This window comes from Haliaeetus leucocephalus, unplaced genomic scaffold, assembly GCF_000737465.1.
Source record: "Haliaeetus leucocephalus isolate CR32 unplaced genomic scaffold, Haliaeetus_leucocephalus-4.0 Scaffold473, whole genome shotgun sequence".
In the NCBI taxonomy this organism is placed as follows: domain Eukaryota; kingdom Metazoa; phylum Chordata; class Aves; order Accipitriformes; family Accipitridae; genus Haliaeetus; species Haliaeetus leucocephalus.
The window spans coordinates 154123-174844 of record NW_010972909.1 but is presented as its reverse complement, the minus strand read 5'-3'; the positions used below and the strand labels follow the sequence as shown (position 1 = coordinate 174844).

General features: G+C 43.3%; 1 protein-coding gene across 2 annotated transcripts in view; it reads right to left on the bottom strand.

The window, feature by feature from the left end:
* PRR5 (proline rich 5 (renal)) overlaps positions 1 to 20722 on the bottom strand; it is a 93485-nt gene that overhangs the window by 39225 nt on the left and 33538 nt on the right. The window contains exons 4-5 of one of the 2 annotated variants that reach the window (XM_010575272.1): positions 15316 to 15429; positions 4665 to 4745 (exon numbers count right to left, since the gene is read on the bottom strand). In XM_010575272.1, the coding sequence (XP_010573574.1) occupies positions 4665 to 4745; positions 15316 to 15419 (185 nt within the window). In that variant the 5' untranslated portion in view covers positions 15420 to 15429. Of the gene's footprint in view, positions 1 to 4664; positions 4746 to 15315; positions 15582 to 20722 lie in introns of both variants that reach the window. The other variant, XM_010575270.1, reaches the window with a different exon arrangement.

The following is a 20722-nucleotide window of genomic DNA, read 5'->3' as shown; positions in this document are numbered from 1 at the left end:
ATTTATTCCCAGGTATCTCTTTGTGCCACTGTTTCAAAAAGTACTGATGCTTGATGCTGACAGGTTTTGCTTAATTTTCTACCCTCTCCTCAAGCTAGAAGCTCTTTGAAGTCTAGTCTTGGATTCTTCTTAGTCTTGAACAGGTGATTTGCAAATACTTTCCCTTTTCATATTTCAGGTTCTAGTGATAATTCCTGTCATTTAGAGCAGGAAATACAAAATTATGTTCTACTTATCCAATAACTAGCCCCCTGATAAAACAAAATCCCACCACATTTCCATTTTTTCTGCTGTGAATGAAGTAAACAACCAGCTTGTAGTTAATTATATGCACTGGACTGCATCACACCAATCAGCACTATGGCTAAATTAGCATCTCTGTTTACAGGGTACAACTGACAGCACAGTTAATGTGTCTTACTTTTTAAATCCCTAATAATACAGATACTTCATGCTACTTAATTAATTTCTAGTGAAATAAATAGTGAGGCCCTCAGGCCACGTCAGAACACTGGTGTTTTATGTTCTCTGTATCCATATTCATGTAAAAGAGATCCACAACAAAACTGGATCCAAGACATTGCTTGCAATTTTTTTTCATCCTTGCTTAATTTCCTTTAACAAAAATCAGTTAGGTTGTCACCTGTCAGATCCTGGGTAATTCAGATTACTGAATAACCTTATCTAGATATATGGACATCATGGTGGAATCCCGGTAAAAATCTGATTAAGTCTAAAAGAGATCCCTGATCAGATAGCAGACCTTGTTTCAAGCACATCTGATGTTGAAGCCAGTGTTTTTGCACTCTTATGAAGCTTGTATATCATTGGTATCAGGTCTTCATTCCCTGCTTAATGACTTCAGAAATTAAGATAATAATATAAATTCACATAAAATATGCTAAAGTAGCTCCTGACTTATTTGTATCTTCCTGCTGTTGCTTCTTTGGTTCATTTTGAAAATAATTCTTGCCATATTACTCAGAATGGAAAGTCTAACACTGTGTAATTCTGTTAAATAAAGTTAAATGAAGCAAATGGAAACAAGTGATTTTACTGGGTTTGAACTCTTGCTACAAAGGAGGAAATGCCACTAAAATGTGCTTTGTTTGCATTAAGCCAACATCCTGAAACTCAGAAAAGAGACAGCTATAAATATGTATTAGCTTTAATACAGGACATCCTGCTTCCACTACGTTTCCCTTTCCTTCTTTTTCTTCCTTGATTTACAAGTGGTGTAAATAAACACTTTGAAATGACATATGGTGCATGAAATGAAAAAGAAAAAACACTGTATGATTACTAATATCACACACATGCACCAACAGAAATACTAAACAGTAAGTGTAGGCATATAAATTTTTATTACCTGACTTTTGAATCAATCCCCTATTAAATCACCTAGTGAGGGCTCAGAAGTAATAATGTACAGGCCATACACTGGTGATACTCGCAGTTACTGGAGTATCTTCTCACCACCTTACTGTACTGCATTAGCTTTAGCAAGAGTTAGTCAGGAGCTACAGTAATATGAAAAAGACTGAAGTCACACACTGATTTTATTGGTAGTAGGGCTTCTGAGCGCTACATAACTCCGTATTTAAGGCCACTTTCTAATGCCAGAGGAATGCAAGAATAGTGTCAAAAGCCATCGGTGTAAACGAGTAGCAGCTTTTATGAGCCAAACCTAGAAAAAAAGTAAGTGTTACTGTACAGATTTGTACCCACTGATGTTTTCTTAAATTATCAATGCATACATAATCAGAGTTCAAAGCCTCAAGATGTGTGTTCAGAAAAGGAAGTTATACATATTTGTTTGCACATATGTGACATACAGTAGTTGAATATATGTGACATTTCTAAGTTAAAATGATGGTGTGCAAATATTGCGGGCATAACCTAACTGTTCAAATATTTACACTTGGTCTGTGAGACAGCTTGGATATTCAAGGTTTAACTATGAAAAGTATCCCAGAATCTGCTCTAATTAAAGTGGTAAAATAAAATAACTTCTTTTACTGTCCTGTAACTGTTGAAAAAGTTACTGATACTAGCCATTTACCTGAATGCTTCCACACTCAAATCCTGTCCAGTGGAAACAACGGCTATTTGTTTCCTTTTATTTATGTACTTGTGGGGAAAATGGATCTAAAACAATCATAAGGCAAATATACATTCGTTCCATTCTGAGGTCATGTTTAGGAATCAGATATTTTTGCATTCAGTAATAACATTAACCCAAAGAAAGTTATTTTGAATTAAACAGCAATAGTAATAAGCCAGGTATTTTTGGTATGTGTCAAATCAGTAATTTCTTAGTTAGGTTTTGAGCTGAATTTAAGTGAGGCAAAAGGGCTTTGGTTGCAAATAGTCAGGGGGCCCTAAAACGTTATTGACTGTGGTTGGCAGTAAAATGAAGCACACAGCAGGAGTGCAGTAGCTTCTGGAAAGAGGCTGTGGCTGGGCCTGTGAACACACATGTTTAAAAAAATACCACTACCATGCTCTCCTCTAGAGACAGATCTTTTGGCTGTTGTGTCCTCTTCACCCACTTGCAGTTTTCTCATCTTAGCTTTTTTCTATGAATGAAGCAAGCAGGACACACACAAGAAGCTTCACAAAAAACAAATTAAGAGTTGTCAACTAGAGGATGGACAGCTTTCGGCAATAAATTAGAAGACTGTTCAGGCCAAGTAGGAGGCAAGAGGAAACAACCTCAAAACAGCAGTAGACAAGAACCAGTCTTGAAAGCCACACTGCATCTTGCCAAATGCTCGCTCATCCCAGGAGAGTTATGCTGCTGATGCCTCATTTACAACAGCAGCTTTCTAGCTCAGTCTAGATTTCACAATATTTTGTCCATCAGCTCAGGTATGAGTCACCAGGCGTTCCCCCCCAAAGTGAGCGATCAGTCGAGATAACAACAAAGCAGCATTATCCTTACCCTAACAAAACCAGAAATGGGCCTATCACGCGGCAGCAAAGCCCATCATAAAAAAAAAAAATAAAAAAAAATCGGTCTATTTGTAGTCAGCTTGCCTGTTCAGCTGCCTGGGATGTTGCAATAAATTCAACACAACTATATTAGCAAGCATCATCATGGTGCAGGGTTTATATCCAGGTAAATTAAACCAAAATCTGGGCACAATTCACCAAATAATATCTATCTATCTGTCTTCTATTTGTTGGTTCATACAAGATTGTATTTGTCTCTGCCACAGCAGCAGATAATTCTTCCTCTTCTGTCCCTCACCAGCAGACAAGCACCCTGAGGCAAATGCACTGGTCCAGGAAATCTTAGCCCAGAACTACCATTTTTTGTCATTCAGATAAAGCTGAAGAATCCTAACTGCACTTACAGTAATAACAATCAACCATTATTCCAATAACTAACTGAAAATGATTGATGGATCATGCTAACTGACAGCCATTCTAGAAAAGCTATTCTTTGTATGTCATTTTGTCCCCAGAGAAGTAAGAAATAACTGGAGATTAAGTTTCTTTTAATTTCAAAAAGACAGAGAGAGAGGGAAAAAGATCACACACCAAAACTCATTCACCTGGACTTCTCTGAAGATAAGCCCACAATTAAAGGAACCAGACTGGGCCAGCTATCCCAGACTGGGAACCAGACAGGGACAGATATTCCCAGAATATCTGGATATTCTGTGGATTTTGTCAGACTCCAGTGCCCGGACAGAGTGGGAATAAGCAGTAAGGGAAAGGGAATCACTGAGGCTTTTATCTGAAGGCAGCCAGGGAATGTAATAAGCTGTCTGTCTTTTCTAAATGCAGCTTCTTTTCCACTATTTATTCTTCAAAGCGTTGGGACAAATTTCTAAAAGGAAATCTGATACTTTGCCCTTGTCAGTGAGAGAGGGTTTAGTAAGTAATACTAATTGCTAGAAAAAGTAGTAAAAACTTAAATGCTGTAAATCCAGATATCAGCCTATCTCTTGGTAAACGTTTCTTTGCAAGTATAACTTAAATAACTTGAATGGTAGGGTTTTCACCTTCTGTATATTTTTTTTTTTTTTTAGGAAAAATAGTTCCCGTTATGCATCTCACTGGTCTATATTTAGTCTGTTGCGAACAGCATCACCACAGTATGAGAAAGAAATAGGAACCTCAGTTCACTGTGCTGACAAGACAGCTTTATAGCATCTACAGCATATTCAGCCTTTCCAGAAGGAGCAGCTAGATGTTAAGGGACCGCCAGGCAGGACATCTTTCCTTGCCATGTTGCACTGAGTGCCTGAAAGCTTTACATCCTCCATGTATGCAAGTGAAGCACCTCAGAGCTACGCCTGGAACCTATGAATGGGCAGCATCATTGCAGTGGAATAGGGCTGCATTACTAGAGGGGTCCAGGTTTTCCCTTCCTTAGTTTCAATCCAGTACATCAAGACAGACTCTGTAATAATTCATCCTCCTCATGGCTAAGCACCTTCTCCACAGAAGGAGGAACCCAGCTCTCGCTACACAGCGAGGTGTCGACACACATCAGCAACAGCTATTCACTAAGGCCCAATTGACTAGATTGGTTGAAACAACAACTGGGGAAAAAAAAGGTAATACTGCTGTAGAAGTTTTCAAATTCGAGTGCTAGCAAACAGTACTGTGAATGCTGGCTAATAACACCTTGCTAGAGTCGAGTCTCTTACCTGACTCCTTCATTGAGGTTGTAAAGTTCATGGTCTGGGAGACCCTTACGCTGGAACACCGCTATTACTCCATTGTGGATACTGAAAGAGGACATTAGGAGTCATTAGCACCTGATCACATTTTAGAAGGGTATCACTTCCACAATAAGCCTAACATCTCTGCCTAGACACTGCAAGACCTTTTTAAAAGTCATGGATGACTTCTGGTACCCCATCCCAGATGCCTTAAAGGGAATTATTGCCTAGAAAATAGACGACATCTTTGAAAATCAGTTCTTTTTGATTTGTTCCAACTCAATAACTTCAACAGTTGCACATCTGAAATCAGTAATTTCAGAAAACTTAGGGTTATATATTAGGTACTTTAAGTACATTAAGTATAACTTTTAATATATTAAGTATATTTGAAGCATTTGAAAGTATATTTTTGTCTCTATGACTCAGCACAGAGACAATTAACAGCCTCACTGTGAGATCAGTGATGATATTCCTGGCATTGTTGGCACATATTTGTCTGAGCTTTATCAATGAAGCAGCATTTATCCAGGCTGGACACTACACCTGAAGTTTACCCCCAAATATAGCATCCCTTTACTAGAATGTAATCTCAAGAATGGTTAGTTCTTTAAAAAAAAAATAAAAGAAACACTGGACAATTATGAATTTTAACTCAATGTAACCAATTTCTCATTAATTTTCAAAAATTAAACAATAGAAAAGGGGCAATTGGTTACTAAGACTGTTTCCTATTACCACTTACTCATTTCTCAAAGATTTACGCTCTTGCTTCAGCTAAAGGAAAACCAAGGCTGCACTGAAAGAACAACAGGTCTAGAGTTTCTAAGGTGGACAGCGAGAGAGGCAGCAATGTGCTTGGCATAGGCCAACCATCTGTCCTAAAAAAATGCTTCCTTTTCATTTTCAATGCCATTTGTAACTGTTCTAGAAGCAGATGTTGCTTAGAGGTGGTGACTTTCTGCTGCAATGAGATGCAACTGAAGACAGGATTGAGACCACAAAATTCTCTAGCTCAACAGAAAGTCACATACCCAATGCTGTCTGTCCCTGGGATGTATGGCCAGCAGCCCCATAAATTCTAGGATGCTGAATGGCAAAAATGTACCAGGTACTGCATGTACCTGGCAATCCACATGCTTAGCAGGGATGCTTACTGGTCCCATGAACTTAAAAAGACTGCACCTCAAAGGATTACTGAAATGAGTATGGGCTTCAAGACAAAGCTCTGAAATGCTCCTGAAATACACCTGACACAATTAGCGTGATGACACATCAGCCTAAATCACTGAGCTTAAGTCTGAGGACGAAGGTAAATAAATGCCAGTGAAAGGTGAGACCAAACCTGTTCCAGCATTAGTAGAAGGGAGCAGAAGTCTCCTTCCCCCACGCAGTGCCACATTTTATAGCCTCACAGCTTTGACTCCAAAAGGAAAGACAACTCACATGGTCCCCCTCCATCTGTCAGGTCATCCCCCCTCCTCCACTCTTGGAACCACTTGGCAATTTCTACCACATTTAACTATGGAGTAGAAGTCCCCAAAACATGAAGGCCTTTTAGCTTTCAGATGGGGTAGAAGGAGCATCTTTTGGTGACCAAAAACATACTGTAGGGTGAGCTCAGTCTTTATTCCACATACACAGAGATGCTTTAGTTTCCTGACACTAACACACAAGAAAGCAGAGTTTATCTGCTGCACTGCTCTACTGCTGCTACTCAATTTCCGATAGGACTGCTTTTACTGAAATGACCATTCCCACCGCTGGCAGTGACTGCAAGTTATTTCATTTCTGCCTGACTCAGTTACCCCACGTGTAAAATAAAGATGATGACACTGACCACTAAAGGGTATTTTAAGATGTATTTATGAAAATCATAACAAAAGCAATGAGTGTGATTATCAATAGCAGTATTACATGTCATCATTGTCACTGGATTTTTCTTCTTCCCTCACAATCCTACTAATTGCAAAGGGAAAATACAGAATTTGGCACCGGGCTCTTCCTAGTTGAGGTTGCACCTGAGAAGGGGAGATGACACCTTAAGGCATATTACAAAAAACACAGGGCAGAAGTCTTCCTGCCCTGCACCATCTCCCTGGGTGTCTCTCATTCTGCATGCCACCTCTCAGCCTGCACTCAGCAGGAGCAAGGAACAGCAACAACCAGCCTCGGGGACACTCCAGAGGTGTATTTAGGAGCCACTGAACTGACTCTCACCCCTAGAACATCTACTGAAAAGACCTTCCAAGAATGAGAAGCTACAGCATGCACATGCCTCCTGGGGATTTGGTTTTACCAGTGACTCTGCAATATCATTTTTCAGAGCTTTACAGCTGACCTCCCCCTGCTCATACTGCACTGGGGTCTGGTGCATGAGAGCAGCAACCACCCTTGGAGCTCTGGAAAGCAAAACCAGGACCAGATTTGCCCATCCTGGAGGTACCAGGATTTGGGGTTGCCATGTCTAGTGAAGAAGAGCTAAAGGTGATACCTGTTTCTAAGGTCTCCAGAGGGAGGAAGCCTGATTCCTACTGGCAGACAAGCTCAGTCAGCTCTGGCCTGGTGCCACCTCCAGGGCCAGACCCAGCCACACGCAGCTGCTCCCACCGCAAGGGGATGTCACCGCAGGCACTATGCCAGGTGGCAGTGGAGTGTGCCTGGGGACCTCAAGCACCCACATTAAACATTCCCAGGTCCATGGTAGGGCAACCCCTTTCTGTGCTTGCTGGGAGCAGAGGAATGGGCTGGAAGGTAAACCCGACACTATTCACAGAGATTCGAAATGCAGGCACACAACAACACTGAACAGCAAAGAGATGCACTGTTAGAAAAGCTCAGCCATGTTCATCTGTGGAAAAAGGAAATTAAATGTGGCAGGTAAAGGATATGACCCACTGCAGAGAAATGCACAAGCACATAAAAATAGGAACCGTTATCCTCTTCTCTCTTTTGCTCCTTTGATGACGCTTCCAAGGCATTAAGCACTCCCCCACCACGGTGGTCCCTCCTTTCCCCCTACACCCACATGCACAGACATACACTCATGATCTAACCCAACTTATTTTGGCTGGCTCAGACAGACACACTCAATTTACGATTATTTGAAAATTGGCAGCTAAATGTTTCTGGTATACAGTGAAGCGACTTGGGTATTTTAATATTATGAGTAATATGTGAAGTACGATTAATGTAGTGAATAAAACAAGCAGTCTTTACACGCTCTTCTGATTCGGAAATGAACTTTGCAATGTTCCCTGCCAGCCTTCTGCAGAGAAGAATGACTAAATATCTCTCCTAAAAGTCAACATGCTCTCTCTCCTTCTCTCTGGCACTCCTTTCTAAATGAGGGGGAGGTTCTCTCTTTCCAGCTTAACAGGTCCATTATTATTCCTCAAAGAAGAGAGAGAGCAAGCTTTTTTAACAAGAACTAAGGGGACAGGTTGTGAGCATTTAAGTTATTGCCTGTGTAGTAGAACTGCACGTACATAAAACATCCTAGCAGTGGTCTTTTAATCTGCCTGGGATCTCCCTTGTAGTGAGGGACAACTGCCTTGTCTGGAAGACAAGTCTTGGCCCTTCTACATTGACCACCTGCCTTTCCTTCCCACCGCAGACAGCAGTGCTTGCATGCAGGGTGCAGGCATGCAGTCCCAGGCTGCAGGTGACGTGGGAATACCACCATAATCTGGTCCTCCATAGTTGCTCAAGAGGCAACAAAGAGGAATCAGAATAACCACCATGCTATCAGTGGCATAAATTGGTGTCAGGATAATAAAAAGCTAGCTTAAATCTTCTAAGCTACCTTAAGCTAATGAAAAAAACAAACCCAACCCTTGCTTAAATCAAAGTAACACTATGGTTTCTATAATGAGTGATTATTTAAAAGGGTTTAGTCTGAATGGTACAACTTTTTGGTGTAAAGAAAATCTGAGCTGCTGCTTACACACAGAAGTCCTGCAAGATGCTTGAGGTGGGTGGATCACCTTTACTTGTGCCTGTGACCAGCCTCCACTAAGGTTTAAGTCAATAATGTATGTAATTAAACTTATATTTTAATAGTTAATCTGAACTGAAAATGCCTTGTAAACTCCCTTCTGTAACTCTTATACAACATGAAAGTTAATAATGGGTACACTCATGCACAGATATTACTCTGAACACCTTGCCTATAGTTGCTGTACGTGTAAATGTGTGCACAAGAACACAGCACCGCAGAGACAAAAAGGACCCCAAAAGAGCCCCCTAAAAAGGTCAGTTCCTGAATTGCCCATAGTCAGTACTGAGTAAGGTTCCAGTTTCCAATCAAGGCCAGACCTCACACTGTATGTCCAGGGTTATAAACGCTTCTGGTTTGCTATATTGTACCAACAGACATATTTTGTGCAGAACCTCCTACTCCTGCAGCACTGCACTTTCTCCTACTTAAGAAAATAAGCAATTTCCAATGTTCCCCCCCCAGTATCTTCTGCTGGAACAAGGGGGACCTGGAAGCCCGGTGCACCTGAGCAGTGCACCTTTGAAACAAGCTACAGCCACCCTCACACTGCAAGAAAAGGCAAATCTCTGAGTTATGGGATTATGGCATTTCTTGAAAGTGCAACACCAATTCATTACCCATCTCAACTGGTATGAATTGAGGTAAACTGCTGTGGCAGTATTACTTAACCGGAGTCCGAGCACTAAGATATATTGTGCAGGCACCTTTCCATAAAAACATATGCCACGGGTCACTCTTCGTCTGAAGACTATAGCTAGAAGAAAATATTTTGAGAGACCAGCAGCGGGGCAGAAAGAAGCCTGGGAGGAGGCTTCCCATGGGTCAGTGGGTGGGCAGGGAAGAGAGAAGCATGGTTAGAGCAGGCTGGCTGTGGGAGGGGAAATCAGGATGGGAAAACTACAGAGACCAGGTGTTTGGGGGGGGTTGCCTTTAGAATGAAGACAAAATGTCAGATGGCTCCAGCAATGCATTGTACTTATCTATCCCACTGTGGCCACTGAGTACCAAAAGAAAACTACCTACAGCCAAGAAGGCACTCAGAGCAACAAAAATCAGCCCAGAAGACTAAGTAACTTCACCTCTTTGGAGAGACTACTCATTCTAGATTTGCCCGATCCTTCAGAGGAGGTGGCAGCTCCAGGACTCACTATTCAGCTGCCCAGAACGTGGGGAATGGCAGCTCCAGCACACACAGTGCAGACCTTCCCCACCATTTACTTCAGCACGAAAGGATCTGGAAGGTGTAAATGGCCAGAGCACAAAGTTGGATGCTCGCTGACAGCGCTCCCAGCCAGCCTAACACCATGAATGCCAAGATGGGGAGGGTGGGGTTTATTATTCTGATTTTTGCATAATGGAAAGCCACTGCCCAAGTAGCTCAATACCACCAAAACATACATTTCCTTTGAGTTGCTAGCTGTCCACCCAGACACCACTGCCTTCGGTGGGTGGGAGGCTGGCTCCCTCCAGCATTGAAATACCACCCACCCCTGTTCTTTCATTGACATTTTTAAGAAGCCAAGAAAGAAAAACTATTGTGATTGAAACACTGTTTTCTGCCAGGTCAGAATCAGTTTTTCCACAGAGGTGAAGAACAGCTGCAAAATTGGGCTTGCAAGTCTCTGTCTGAATCCTGACCTTCTGTTTGCTTTGACCATGCCCACGGCCCGCCCAGCTCTGCATTTCCTGGCAAAGCAGGTGGAGTGGCCCACATTTTCATTCATGCACAGCACGCAGATAGTTTTGGTTCTCTAAAGCAGTCACTATCTTTGTATGCAAACAGCATGGGTGAAAATATCATGGCATTTTTTATTTAGTGTTTGCAAATTCTCCCCTTTCCAGAGCTCCAGGTGAAGTCCATGAGCAAAAACAATGCTGTGTGAATAATCACATCCTGCGAGTATTGGGTAGTTAAAGGCAACATTTTCATTTTCAAAAGGGACTAAGTGACTCAGGGCACATTTCCTCTGGACAGTTATGGGAATAGCTAATTAACCTGATAAACTTGCATCAGAACCTCCTTGAAGACACCCTCACTCCAGAATAAAACCTCATTTTTTTGAATTAGCTTAATCCAATCAGCAAGAGCCCATTTTCAGCACAGCTTCAGTCCAGCTGCAACTCCACAGGCTTTCCATGAGGCCTTGACCCTTTCAAAACAAGCTTGCGGCTGCTAGTTCACTTACGTTTCTGAAATTTCTATCCAAGGTAAAGCAATCTGCAAAGAGGGATAGGCTGCAATTACACACTGGGTCATACAAGTGAAAATAAGCTGGTCTGCAAAACTCTGTCTTCAAAGAGTTTGAGAGGCATTAGTTCACTAACTTTACCAACTATAAACATTACTCTTACATATGAAGAAGTTGAGACAGACAGGTGAAGGGACTTCCCTGAGGTGTTACTAAGAGTTAATATCTCTACGGAGTACAGGACTAAGGAGATTCTGGTTTCCAAATATACCTGCATTCAAGCAAGTATAAATATGTCTGCAGGGCTATGGGGAGCAGCAATTCTCCACCACCACCACTTTCTATTACTGTAGTCAAGGCTGGCATGTGCTCCATGGTGCAGTTTTGGCTTGACCAGCTGGGAAGTCCCCTTTACCTCCCCATCCCTCCTCCCCACCCCACAGCTCAGCTCTCTGCCCCCCATGCATGCACATGGCCAAATGCTCCAAAGAGGGCTCCAAATAAAGGGTCAGTAAAAAGAAGGTGATTCTCAGACATGCAGAAATATTTCTAAATATTTCTAAATAAACACTAAATATTGGAAGAAAGAAAATTTCTGAGTAGAAGTCGTAGATAAATATGCTGGTCTGGAATGCTTTCTCCACTAGCAAAACCCCCCTGTGATCTGAAAAAATATTCACTTTTAATTAGAAGATGAAAAATGGTTCCCATGACTGTAAAATTTACTTTACAGCAAGTTACTGTGCTTATTACAACCCTGTAAAAATTAGCCCAAACCATAAAACTCTTTCTGATTCCGTATGTCTCCTTGGATTTACTGCTGATCTCAAAAAGGTCACAGGCATCTCATCTGTGTTTTCTTCGCCTTTTCTTTGCTATCTCCTACTCCTTCATGTTTCCGTGAATTTTCCCCATTTTCTTATACCAAAGAGGATCTAAGTGCCTTTGACTAGAGGCTTTCCCACAGCACAACTCAGACAGTATTGGCTCCTGATTAGGCAGTCTGTGCTAGCTCAGTCAGAATGAAAACCTCGCGATGGATTTTATTTGCCCTGAGAGGGGCCCCCCCAGCTTGCAAGCTCAAGATTAAAACCCCTAGGTTTCTCAGTCCAATTGGGTTAGTCAGCATTCAGCCCTCATTTTTTGCCTGAAGCAGAAAAGTGGGGGAGAAAAGGAATTGAAGACAATGCTAGTGAAAAAATCTAAGCTATTTTAATCCAATGCAAATTCTGTGAGCTGTAACGAAACTGTATTGTTCCACTATGTTGCTGTTGGTTGCTAGTTAACGTGCACTGCCGGTGTGTTGCTGTACAGATCTTTTGGGGTTCATGGGAAAGCAAGCTCAGAAAAAGCCGTGATATAAAGTCTAATTTGCATAGTAGCAGACAGCAGCTCAGCACTGATCTCCCTTTCATCTAACAGTGTCGAGAAGTTTTACAGAATTTTAGTTTGGAGGTGAAGGAAAGTTATCAGGGAGGAAGAGACCTTCCTTGCTAGCACCGAGTGCTACGTGGCCCCTGCACACTGAACCCTGCTATTAGGCTCCTGCAGTTTGCCCTCCCCTGGTGTCAGAAAGCAGCAGGCATCCTCTGGTATAAACAGTCTGAGGCCCGAGACCCGTCTGAGCAGAGCGGAGGTAGTGGAGGGGACGTCGCTGGGCAGCCAGACTGCAGCCGCAGACAAGCCAATTGCAGAAGGGAAGCCGCACAGCCTCCTCAGAAAAAGCCCGCAGTGACAGAGCTGCTACCTTGCAGAAGACCCCACCAGCAGAACTGCAGCTCAGCAGCGTGTCAGCACGGTCCCCGGCAGGGCCAAGGCAGCATCCTCGCTCCACCTCAAAGGGCTGACTTTCAACAAAGTGGGACCAGCAGTCTCATGTGGGGCAGGGCCTGCCATGGGGTTGTGCTTTACCTTTCCGCACATTGGTTTTGATGAACTTGGTTCAAAGCCTCTTTCAAAAGCAGATACACACATGCCACACCCAGGCACAGCTGCTAACATTAGGCAAGAAACCAGCAGACATTTAAATATAGAAAAGCCAGGCTTGGCGAGAGGCAAGAGCTCTGCTGGTGCATCTCGACTTCCTTGATCAGCAAGCTCTTACGCTCAATATTGCACAGAATGAAACAGCACAGGCAATCCTTTCATTTGGAAGAACAAATATTCCCATAAACTAATGTATGGTATGCTAGTCTTCTGTTGGGATGTTTTAATTTTGCAGGGGAAAAATAAAATACCTTCCACAGCCCAAGATTTTCAAAACCCACCCAAGATTTCTGGTGAGTCAAAGTTTAGGTGCCAAGTTTGCCACATCAACGTTACAGTCTCTCCAAGAGAGCTGAACACTGACTCCCTCAAGACCAGACCCTGTTACACATGCCAAGATGGGCATGCAATGGTGATAGGCAGAAGCTACAGTGGATAACTTCTTAATACAACTAATCCAATATCATTTAAGCCCTGGCTTTCCTGAGGATAAACTCCAGAGAGGATACAAGTCTTTTTGCACCTGAAAGAAGAATTACCCTCACTCTCTCTTCCGCTCAGGAGAAAGCCTTGCACCATTAAATAAGAAATAAAGGGCCTTCCCTTTGCCCATGCAGTACAACTGGCCCGTAATCTGCAGTACTTGCCACAGCTTTAGGCAGCTGTTAGCGCAGACACGCAATGCCCACTTGACTTGCCACCACAGGTAGTGCCAGCCTGCCACCGCACAACAGCAGCCCTGCCAGCGCTCCCAAGGCATTTCAGGGGCACGTGCCACCAAACGGCAGGGACGGCCCGGCGATCCCTGCACAGGGAAAAGGCAACCCACAGCAGGAAAGCATGGTTAGGCCCGAGTTCATGCTAAGCGGCAACAGGATGACTTGCAGACACCCATTCCAGGAAGAGGCGATGGGACAGTTGTCTAATCATTTGGATGAAATGTGCAGATGTCTAGCTTGCTGATCAGCAACCACTTCTGGCCAGAGCTATACCTGTCCTGTCCGAATTAAAAATAACAAACTCTTGCTCCGGCTCACTTAGGAAAATCCTCTGGTTTGAAGATCAGCGGCCCCTAAGCCTGGAGCTCTCCCCCTCCCAGCAAACCCAGTGCCTGACCTGCTCTCCATTTGCATCCGCCTCCACAGCGCCCTCTCCGCAAGCAAGACCTGGAAACGCTAATCCCTGCCAACAAAAGCTGTCAGCACACCATCACAAAAAGGCTTTGGGGAACGTATTCTCTCACCTTGGTTCACACCAAGGAGTATCTTACTCCCTGCTGCTTCCCATGGGGCTACTGGCCAAATGAAGTCCCAACTGGCGCAAGCCAAGGTGGCCCAAACTAGCCTTTAATTACCACCACCATCCAGACCTCGGGTGCAACTCTGGGTCATATAAATAGCACAATATTTGAACAGAAAGTCTGACTTTTACGTGACCGATACAGTTTCAGTGCTTGTTGTGCTCATGGCATTCAAAAAGTAATTCATAATGCAGATGTGAAACCACAAATCAAGTGCTGAGAGAGACAGAAGATGTGGCATTTTATAATGCTTTTTTTTTTCCCCTCAAAACTGAAATACCTTTAACAAATGTGTCTATAGTTCACTGGTATTTTTCTTCCTACAGCTGTACAGCCATACAATTATAAAACATTACAAATGACGCGTTCCAAGCTGTGACCCAGGATATGACATTTCGTTTTCAAAAAGGACGTAAGAATATAATTCCTAACAACTTAGACCCATCTTTAAGAGTGTCACCAAAATGGTTATTAAGATGCTTTCTGAATATCTGTGCTAAGTGACACATTCAGAACAAAATGTTTGCATGGATTTTTTTGTAAAACAGTAATAAAATTCAAATGTATAAAGACAATAAAGGAAACAATCAGAGCTTATTTTTTCCCTGTCCAAAGTGCATGTGCTTGCATGCGCACATACACATACGCACAGACATACTTGTATTAATGTGAGTAAATTGAGTAGACTTTGTCATATCTGTATCAGCAACCAGCAATATATATAGTTATGCAGATAAAAATAATGTATTTTAATAGTTGCGTATATGTAATTTTTTTTTAAACTAAAATAAACCAAATTAACCTCGAATGAGAATATCTAGATAGACACAAAGACAAATTTGTAGCTGGACCCTGGGAAATAAGTCCTTGTCCGTCACAAGGAAGAGCAGGCTGAGCCATCTGCAGGAAAGGCTCTTTGCTGTCAGCCTTCAGAGAAAGGTTAACAGTAACGGGGAAAAAAGCCGCTCCCGTCTTCTACTTGAACGCAAACTCCAGTACGTGTAACACGCTAACGCGGAAGCCCGGCGTACTGTAACCTTGCTGAGCTGGGAGCAAGGCAGCCTAGCCTGCAAGCCGATGGAGCGGCTATCCGCACGTTAATCACGGCCGTGGGAGCATGGAGAGGCTGCAGGGGAGTCGGCACATCGTGCAAGACCTTACCTGTTCCAGGTAGCGTTGGAGCAGGCCCGTCGCTGCTGGGTCCCCCGCTCATCCAAGGCTGCCTGCTCTCTCTTGCCCAGATCACTGAGGCTGGGCGAACTCATGAACTTCAACCTGCGAAGAGTCCTCATGGTCAAATGTGTGTTTGCGCGTGGCAGCTACAGATACACCATCCTGTTTACACACACACACACGCAGCTGGAGCAGCGGCAGCAGCAGCAGCAGCAATGCGAGCAGTTCCCTCCGTTTGCTGTTCAAAAAAGAAACTTAAAAAAAAAAGAAGAGAGAACCAGTCTCTACGGAGCACACCTCTGCCAGCAAGAAAACAAACCTTTAATCAGATCAACTCTGACGTCATCAACTGTGGTTAATAATTTCTCCAGTCCTTTCAAAAAATCAAAGTCGAACTTCTGGCTGCTGCTGCAGCACTTTGAAGGGGCCCCTTGCAACCGCAGCTGCCCCGAGTACGAGGGCTTCCCCTCCCCCTGTCCCCGGGCACCACGACCCAGGAATCTCCGACCCAGGAATCTCGCTCAGCGCCGCCGCGGCAGTGGCGTGCTCCACCTGTCGTGGGAACTGCTCCGCTCCTCCAGCGGCTTGGGGGGGTCTGCTAGCATTTCTCAACCTCTCCCTCCTTCTCTCTGCACTCATAAATGGAAATGAAACTGGAGGGCAACGGACAGAAAAAAAAAAACCACCCAAGCAACCAATACTGACGCACTGAGACTTTATTGGAAAGTTTCATAACTGCCTGTGCCCTGCCACGTTACGACACTGCACACACGCGCTCTTGCTCCCTCACTCATACATATACATACGCACACTCCCGCACTCCTTCTATGCCATACACACACAGCACAGCCTCACGGCTCGCCTGGGAGGCTGCTTCAGCTGGAAGTGTCACATAAGCCACCAGACAGAAAGTATTCGCAAGCAACACAACTGCAGAATGAAAAATGCTGGTTTGGGTTTTAGCATTTTGAGGAATTTTTGGTGGTGCATAGAAGAGCGAGACACTTTGTCTTTCTCTGCCCTTTTTTTTTTTTTTTAAATCGAGATAACAGCTGCACAACTCACGGCATACTTAGTTTCTACAAAAGCCCCAGGTGTCTTATCTTCAAAGGAAAAATCTTCTTTCTCTCTCTGACTGCAGCACTGGAGCTGAAGGATATGCTGCTACAAGACTCCAGCCCATGCTTAGCTCACTGTCACTCACTTGCTGTTCTGTTTTAAATTCAGGAGTGCCTGGCTTGTCTGCTGGGAAGTAATGTAACAAAACAGCCATTAGCTTTCTCAGAAAAGAAACTGTTTGCAATAGACTGAGCCAGAGACCAATAACTGCTCTTCTGTTGCTACAGCATTGGTCTGCAAATAGTGGTAAAAGCCACGAAGGCTCCTTGCAGAGTAGCCTTCCACTCACTGCAAGGGGGCTACCATATAGAAGAATTTACCCTTTCTTTTTTTCCCCACTTCCTACTTACTCTTTCCATCTGTGATAACCTATTGTCTAGATTCGGGCTATAATTGGATTTGTTTGTGTCCAAATAATATGGCAAAGTTTACATTACAGGAGAACTAAATTTCTCACAGCGAGATCTGCCCTACGTGCATCATTTACTGACATATTTTAGTAAAAAACAATTCTTCTCACTACTCACCCAAACTCAGCTAAGCTTATTGCATGTAACTATTTTCTTCCAAAATTTGTATTTGGTATTACCTCCATGGGAACCAGTTCCAGAACTACCTAGGAAAATAAATCCATTTCCACCTTGTGCTCGTTTTAGCAGTAGCAGTTTTACCCAGCTGCTTGGATTAGCGTTATATTGATTGTCCTTCCCACACCAAAACCCTCAAGTATACAAATGAGCATCACAGTAGATGGCACATAACGTTTCACTTTGGAACGGACCTGCAGCTCCACATCTAACCTATGTACAAAGACATCGCTATCCCCAGTCTCTTCCAAATGTTTAAATCCTTCAAACAAACGAACAACAATCCGCTATGTACACAGCAGCAAAAGGAAAACAAACACAACAATATATGGCTGTATTCTAAGGAATGAGATGGCTTCTACAGCATACAAATCAGTGACCAAAAATAGATACAGCAGAACACTTCTTTGTTCAAATCGGATGAAAGGCACTCAATTTCTGTGGATAATACAGCCTGGGAGAGCAGGAGAGCACAACTCAGTCCGAGCTTCTGCTGAGGGCTCAGGTAAACGTGCTTCTGCCCTGCTAAGTGAAACAACTAGTTAGATAAACCTGTGGCAATATAATTCCATCTAATTTCATTTTCCACCTAGCTCAGTTGCTTTTCTGTTTCTCACTTGCTGTGAATTTGATAGGCCTTGCAAAATGTTATTATACTGGATTAAACCCTTGGAATTTTTAACTCTTTGATCCCTCAGCAGCACCAAAGACTTTATAAACTGTACCCTGATGATGCCAGTACGTCAGTAGCTACATAATAACGTTTCATCTGCTTTTTTTCCTAAAATCCTCAACTAGCTAACTGACTGAACCCAGGGAGCTGCTGTGTTATCCTTGGATATGCCAGACAACACTGCAAAAAGCAGTACTTTGCTTCCTCATAAAATGCCAAATACCAAGAAAAGGAAAAAAAAAAAAAAAAAGGACCTCTTTCCGGCTGTATGTTGAAATATTACACCTATAGAAGTCAGACTATTTTTATGCCACCCCATCAATCTCACTAACCAGAACTAGATTCAGAGTTGACACATGCACAAAACACGTGGGAGAGGCAGCATTCCAGTTTCCTGAAAAATTTCGGATTGAGGTAACAGAGGACAGGCTTTCTCTACACTTCTTCCTCCTTCCTACGATTCCACCTGATCAAATGTTGATTTATGATAAAATAAATAATTTTCAACAAGGATTACCTCCACCCATAATTACAGAGTGATACTTCACATTTACATTGTGCTGTGCGTCCACGGACATCCTTGACTTCATGGCATTCATTAATTCAGCCTGAGCAGCTCTTGGGTATGAAGATAAAGGATACAATCCACACTTCAGCATTAAGAGTGAAGAAGAGAAAGGTGATGTGACTTGCCCAGGCTACCCCGTGACCAGGTGGCAGAGATGTCAAGAGATCCCAGGACCTCTACCTCCCTTCCAGCACAGTCCCAAGGGAATGCTGCAAGGACTGGGTAGCCAGGGACTCCTTGGGCCCAGGTGACCGGAGGGTGATGCAAAAGACAAAGGTCCTTGCCAAGACTTGCGGTGCAGCCGTTCCTCTGTAGCCACTAGTGAAGAGAGTTGTCGCAATACAGCACTGCTTCTTCAAGATTGAGAGGCTAAGCGGCAGAGATTGCTCGCTATTGGTCATGGAGAGGGATAAGAGCACTGACCAGACTAATTGGGAGGGAGGGGAGGACGGAGGATTGGTGGGGGCCCTCCCGTAGGCTCAATAACAAGCACAAGCTTCTTAAATAGAACAACTGCACTCAGCACATTTACAGAGCTGAGACTGTAAAGTACTGTTACGTTAATTCATTCAATCGCAGCATGCCGTAGACGGTGCTAATACTACTATTTCACTCACGTGAAACCTGCAGCTCAAAGGTTAAGTGATTTAATCAAAGCCACACAACCCCCTCAGTGTGGAAGGCACATCCAGTCCTAGCTCCTGCTCCCTCCCTTCCCCTCCAACATCTCTCCTCATAAAAACAGGCCTGTCTCTACTAGAAACTGTTCTTTCATCTGTGGGGCCCACATCCTGTGGGTGACTGCATGGTAAGTCCCGGAGCCGCCACGGTGCTGGAGACGTAGGGGAATTCTGCTCACCTGGACTTAGTTGCTATCTCGAGGCCTAAAACAACATATAGGTACATGAATCTAGGCTGACAGCCCAAGAGGATTTATGCTGTTATTACAAGACAACTTTAGCATACAGATCCAGGACCTTGTAGCAAACATGGCTTTTAAAATAATCACCAAGGGTAACTCTGTAGTTACCTCCTGGTATGCCTGCAATATTCTCGCTGGGAGCTGTGGTTTAAAGACCATATTGCTGCCCCTAGCAAATGTTAAAAAAAATCGAGGCAGATCTCCCCAAGCATACACTTGGTTTCAAAAGAAGGAGATTTGCTAAAACAAACAAACAAACAAACCCCCCAAACCCCCTACATTTTATTTATGAAATGCTATGTTAATTTTTACAGTACAATCATATTGTCTTCTTAAAAGTTTCTTTTTGACAGTGATAAGAGGGGAAAGGAAGGAAACAGTAATGTTCATGCATGGGAACATTAAGAAATTCACAATATATGAAACTCATAATAAAGCTGCCAATACTGTGACTGCTATGGGTCAATGTGTCTTCAGCTACACCATTCTGCTACTGCAATGACAGGTTAACACTGCAGCAATATTGGTGCCAGTGGGAGGATATAATCAGCAAGAGAATTTGCTATCTCAGCTTTATTCACCAGAGCTTTGCCATGTAAAAAACAACTCAATAAATATAAATTTTAATGTGGGGGGGGGGGGGGAGGAAAGCCCCCTACTTCACTTTATCTCCCCTCCTCTTTTGGAGAAGAGAGCAGAAAACCCTATGGAAATGCTGAATGGTGTATGCTCTGCAACCGAAGAACAAAGAGGTAAAGTGTATCTATGGCAGAAAGGAGTTAAAAACCTCCTTAGACGAATGCACTTTAGTTTTTCATAAACCACACCACAAAACTTAGGGCATGCCTCAACATATGCCAAAGCTCAGGAATTAGTCTTCTGAAAAACCACACTTCTTAAAGGCACAACACGTTCTGCTGCGCCAGCAGAGGAGGGGCAAGGCGGAAAGGGAGAAGAAGATGTGACTATCAGGGAAAAAATAAAAAGAGCAGAGGGGGAAACGAAGTTGCAAACCTTATGACTCATCAATTCTTTTGCTACAATATCTACATAAAGCTCCTTTATCATCAGAAAACAAAGAATAAAGAGAATAAAGAAAGTATGAAACCAAACAGGCGCTATTTACACCCTCCCCCTCCATCCCATTGACTCTCTGCAACCTCTGGAGATAAAGGCACCCTCAAGGACAGTTTCTGCCTGTTGTTTATGGAGGCTGGTCACAGGACAGCCTCGGTTTTGCTAGTCCTTTGCATTATTTCTGTCCTCACAACAGCCAAGCACTAATTTATAGGAGGGGACCTGGGCTTACTGAGCCATCTCCCCAACCTCTGAAACACCTCCTGTATACTCCTGTACTTCTGCATCCTGGGACCAATCATGCCCACATGACCACAGTTGCCTCCCTTTAGACCAAGCTGGGCTTTCTGATCCTTCAACTGCCTGTAGGACTCACACATGGGGTTTCTTTATCTTTTATGCTGTGAAAAAGAAGAAATGCTCAAGACAGTATCTCCTTCCTAAGCAAG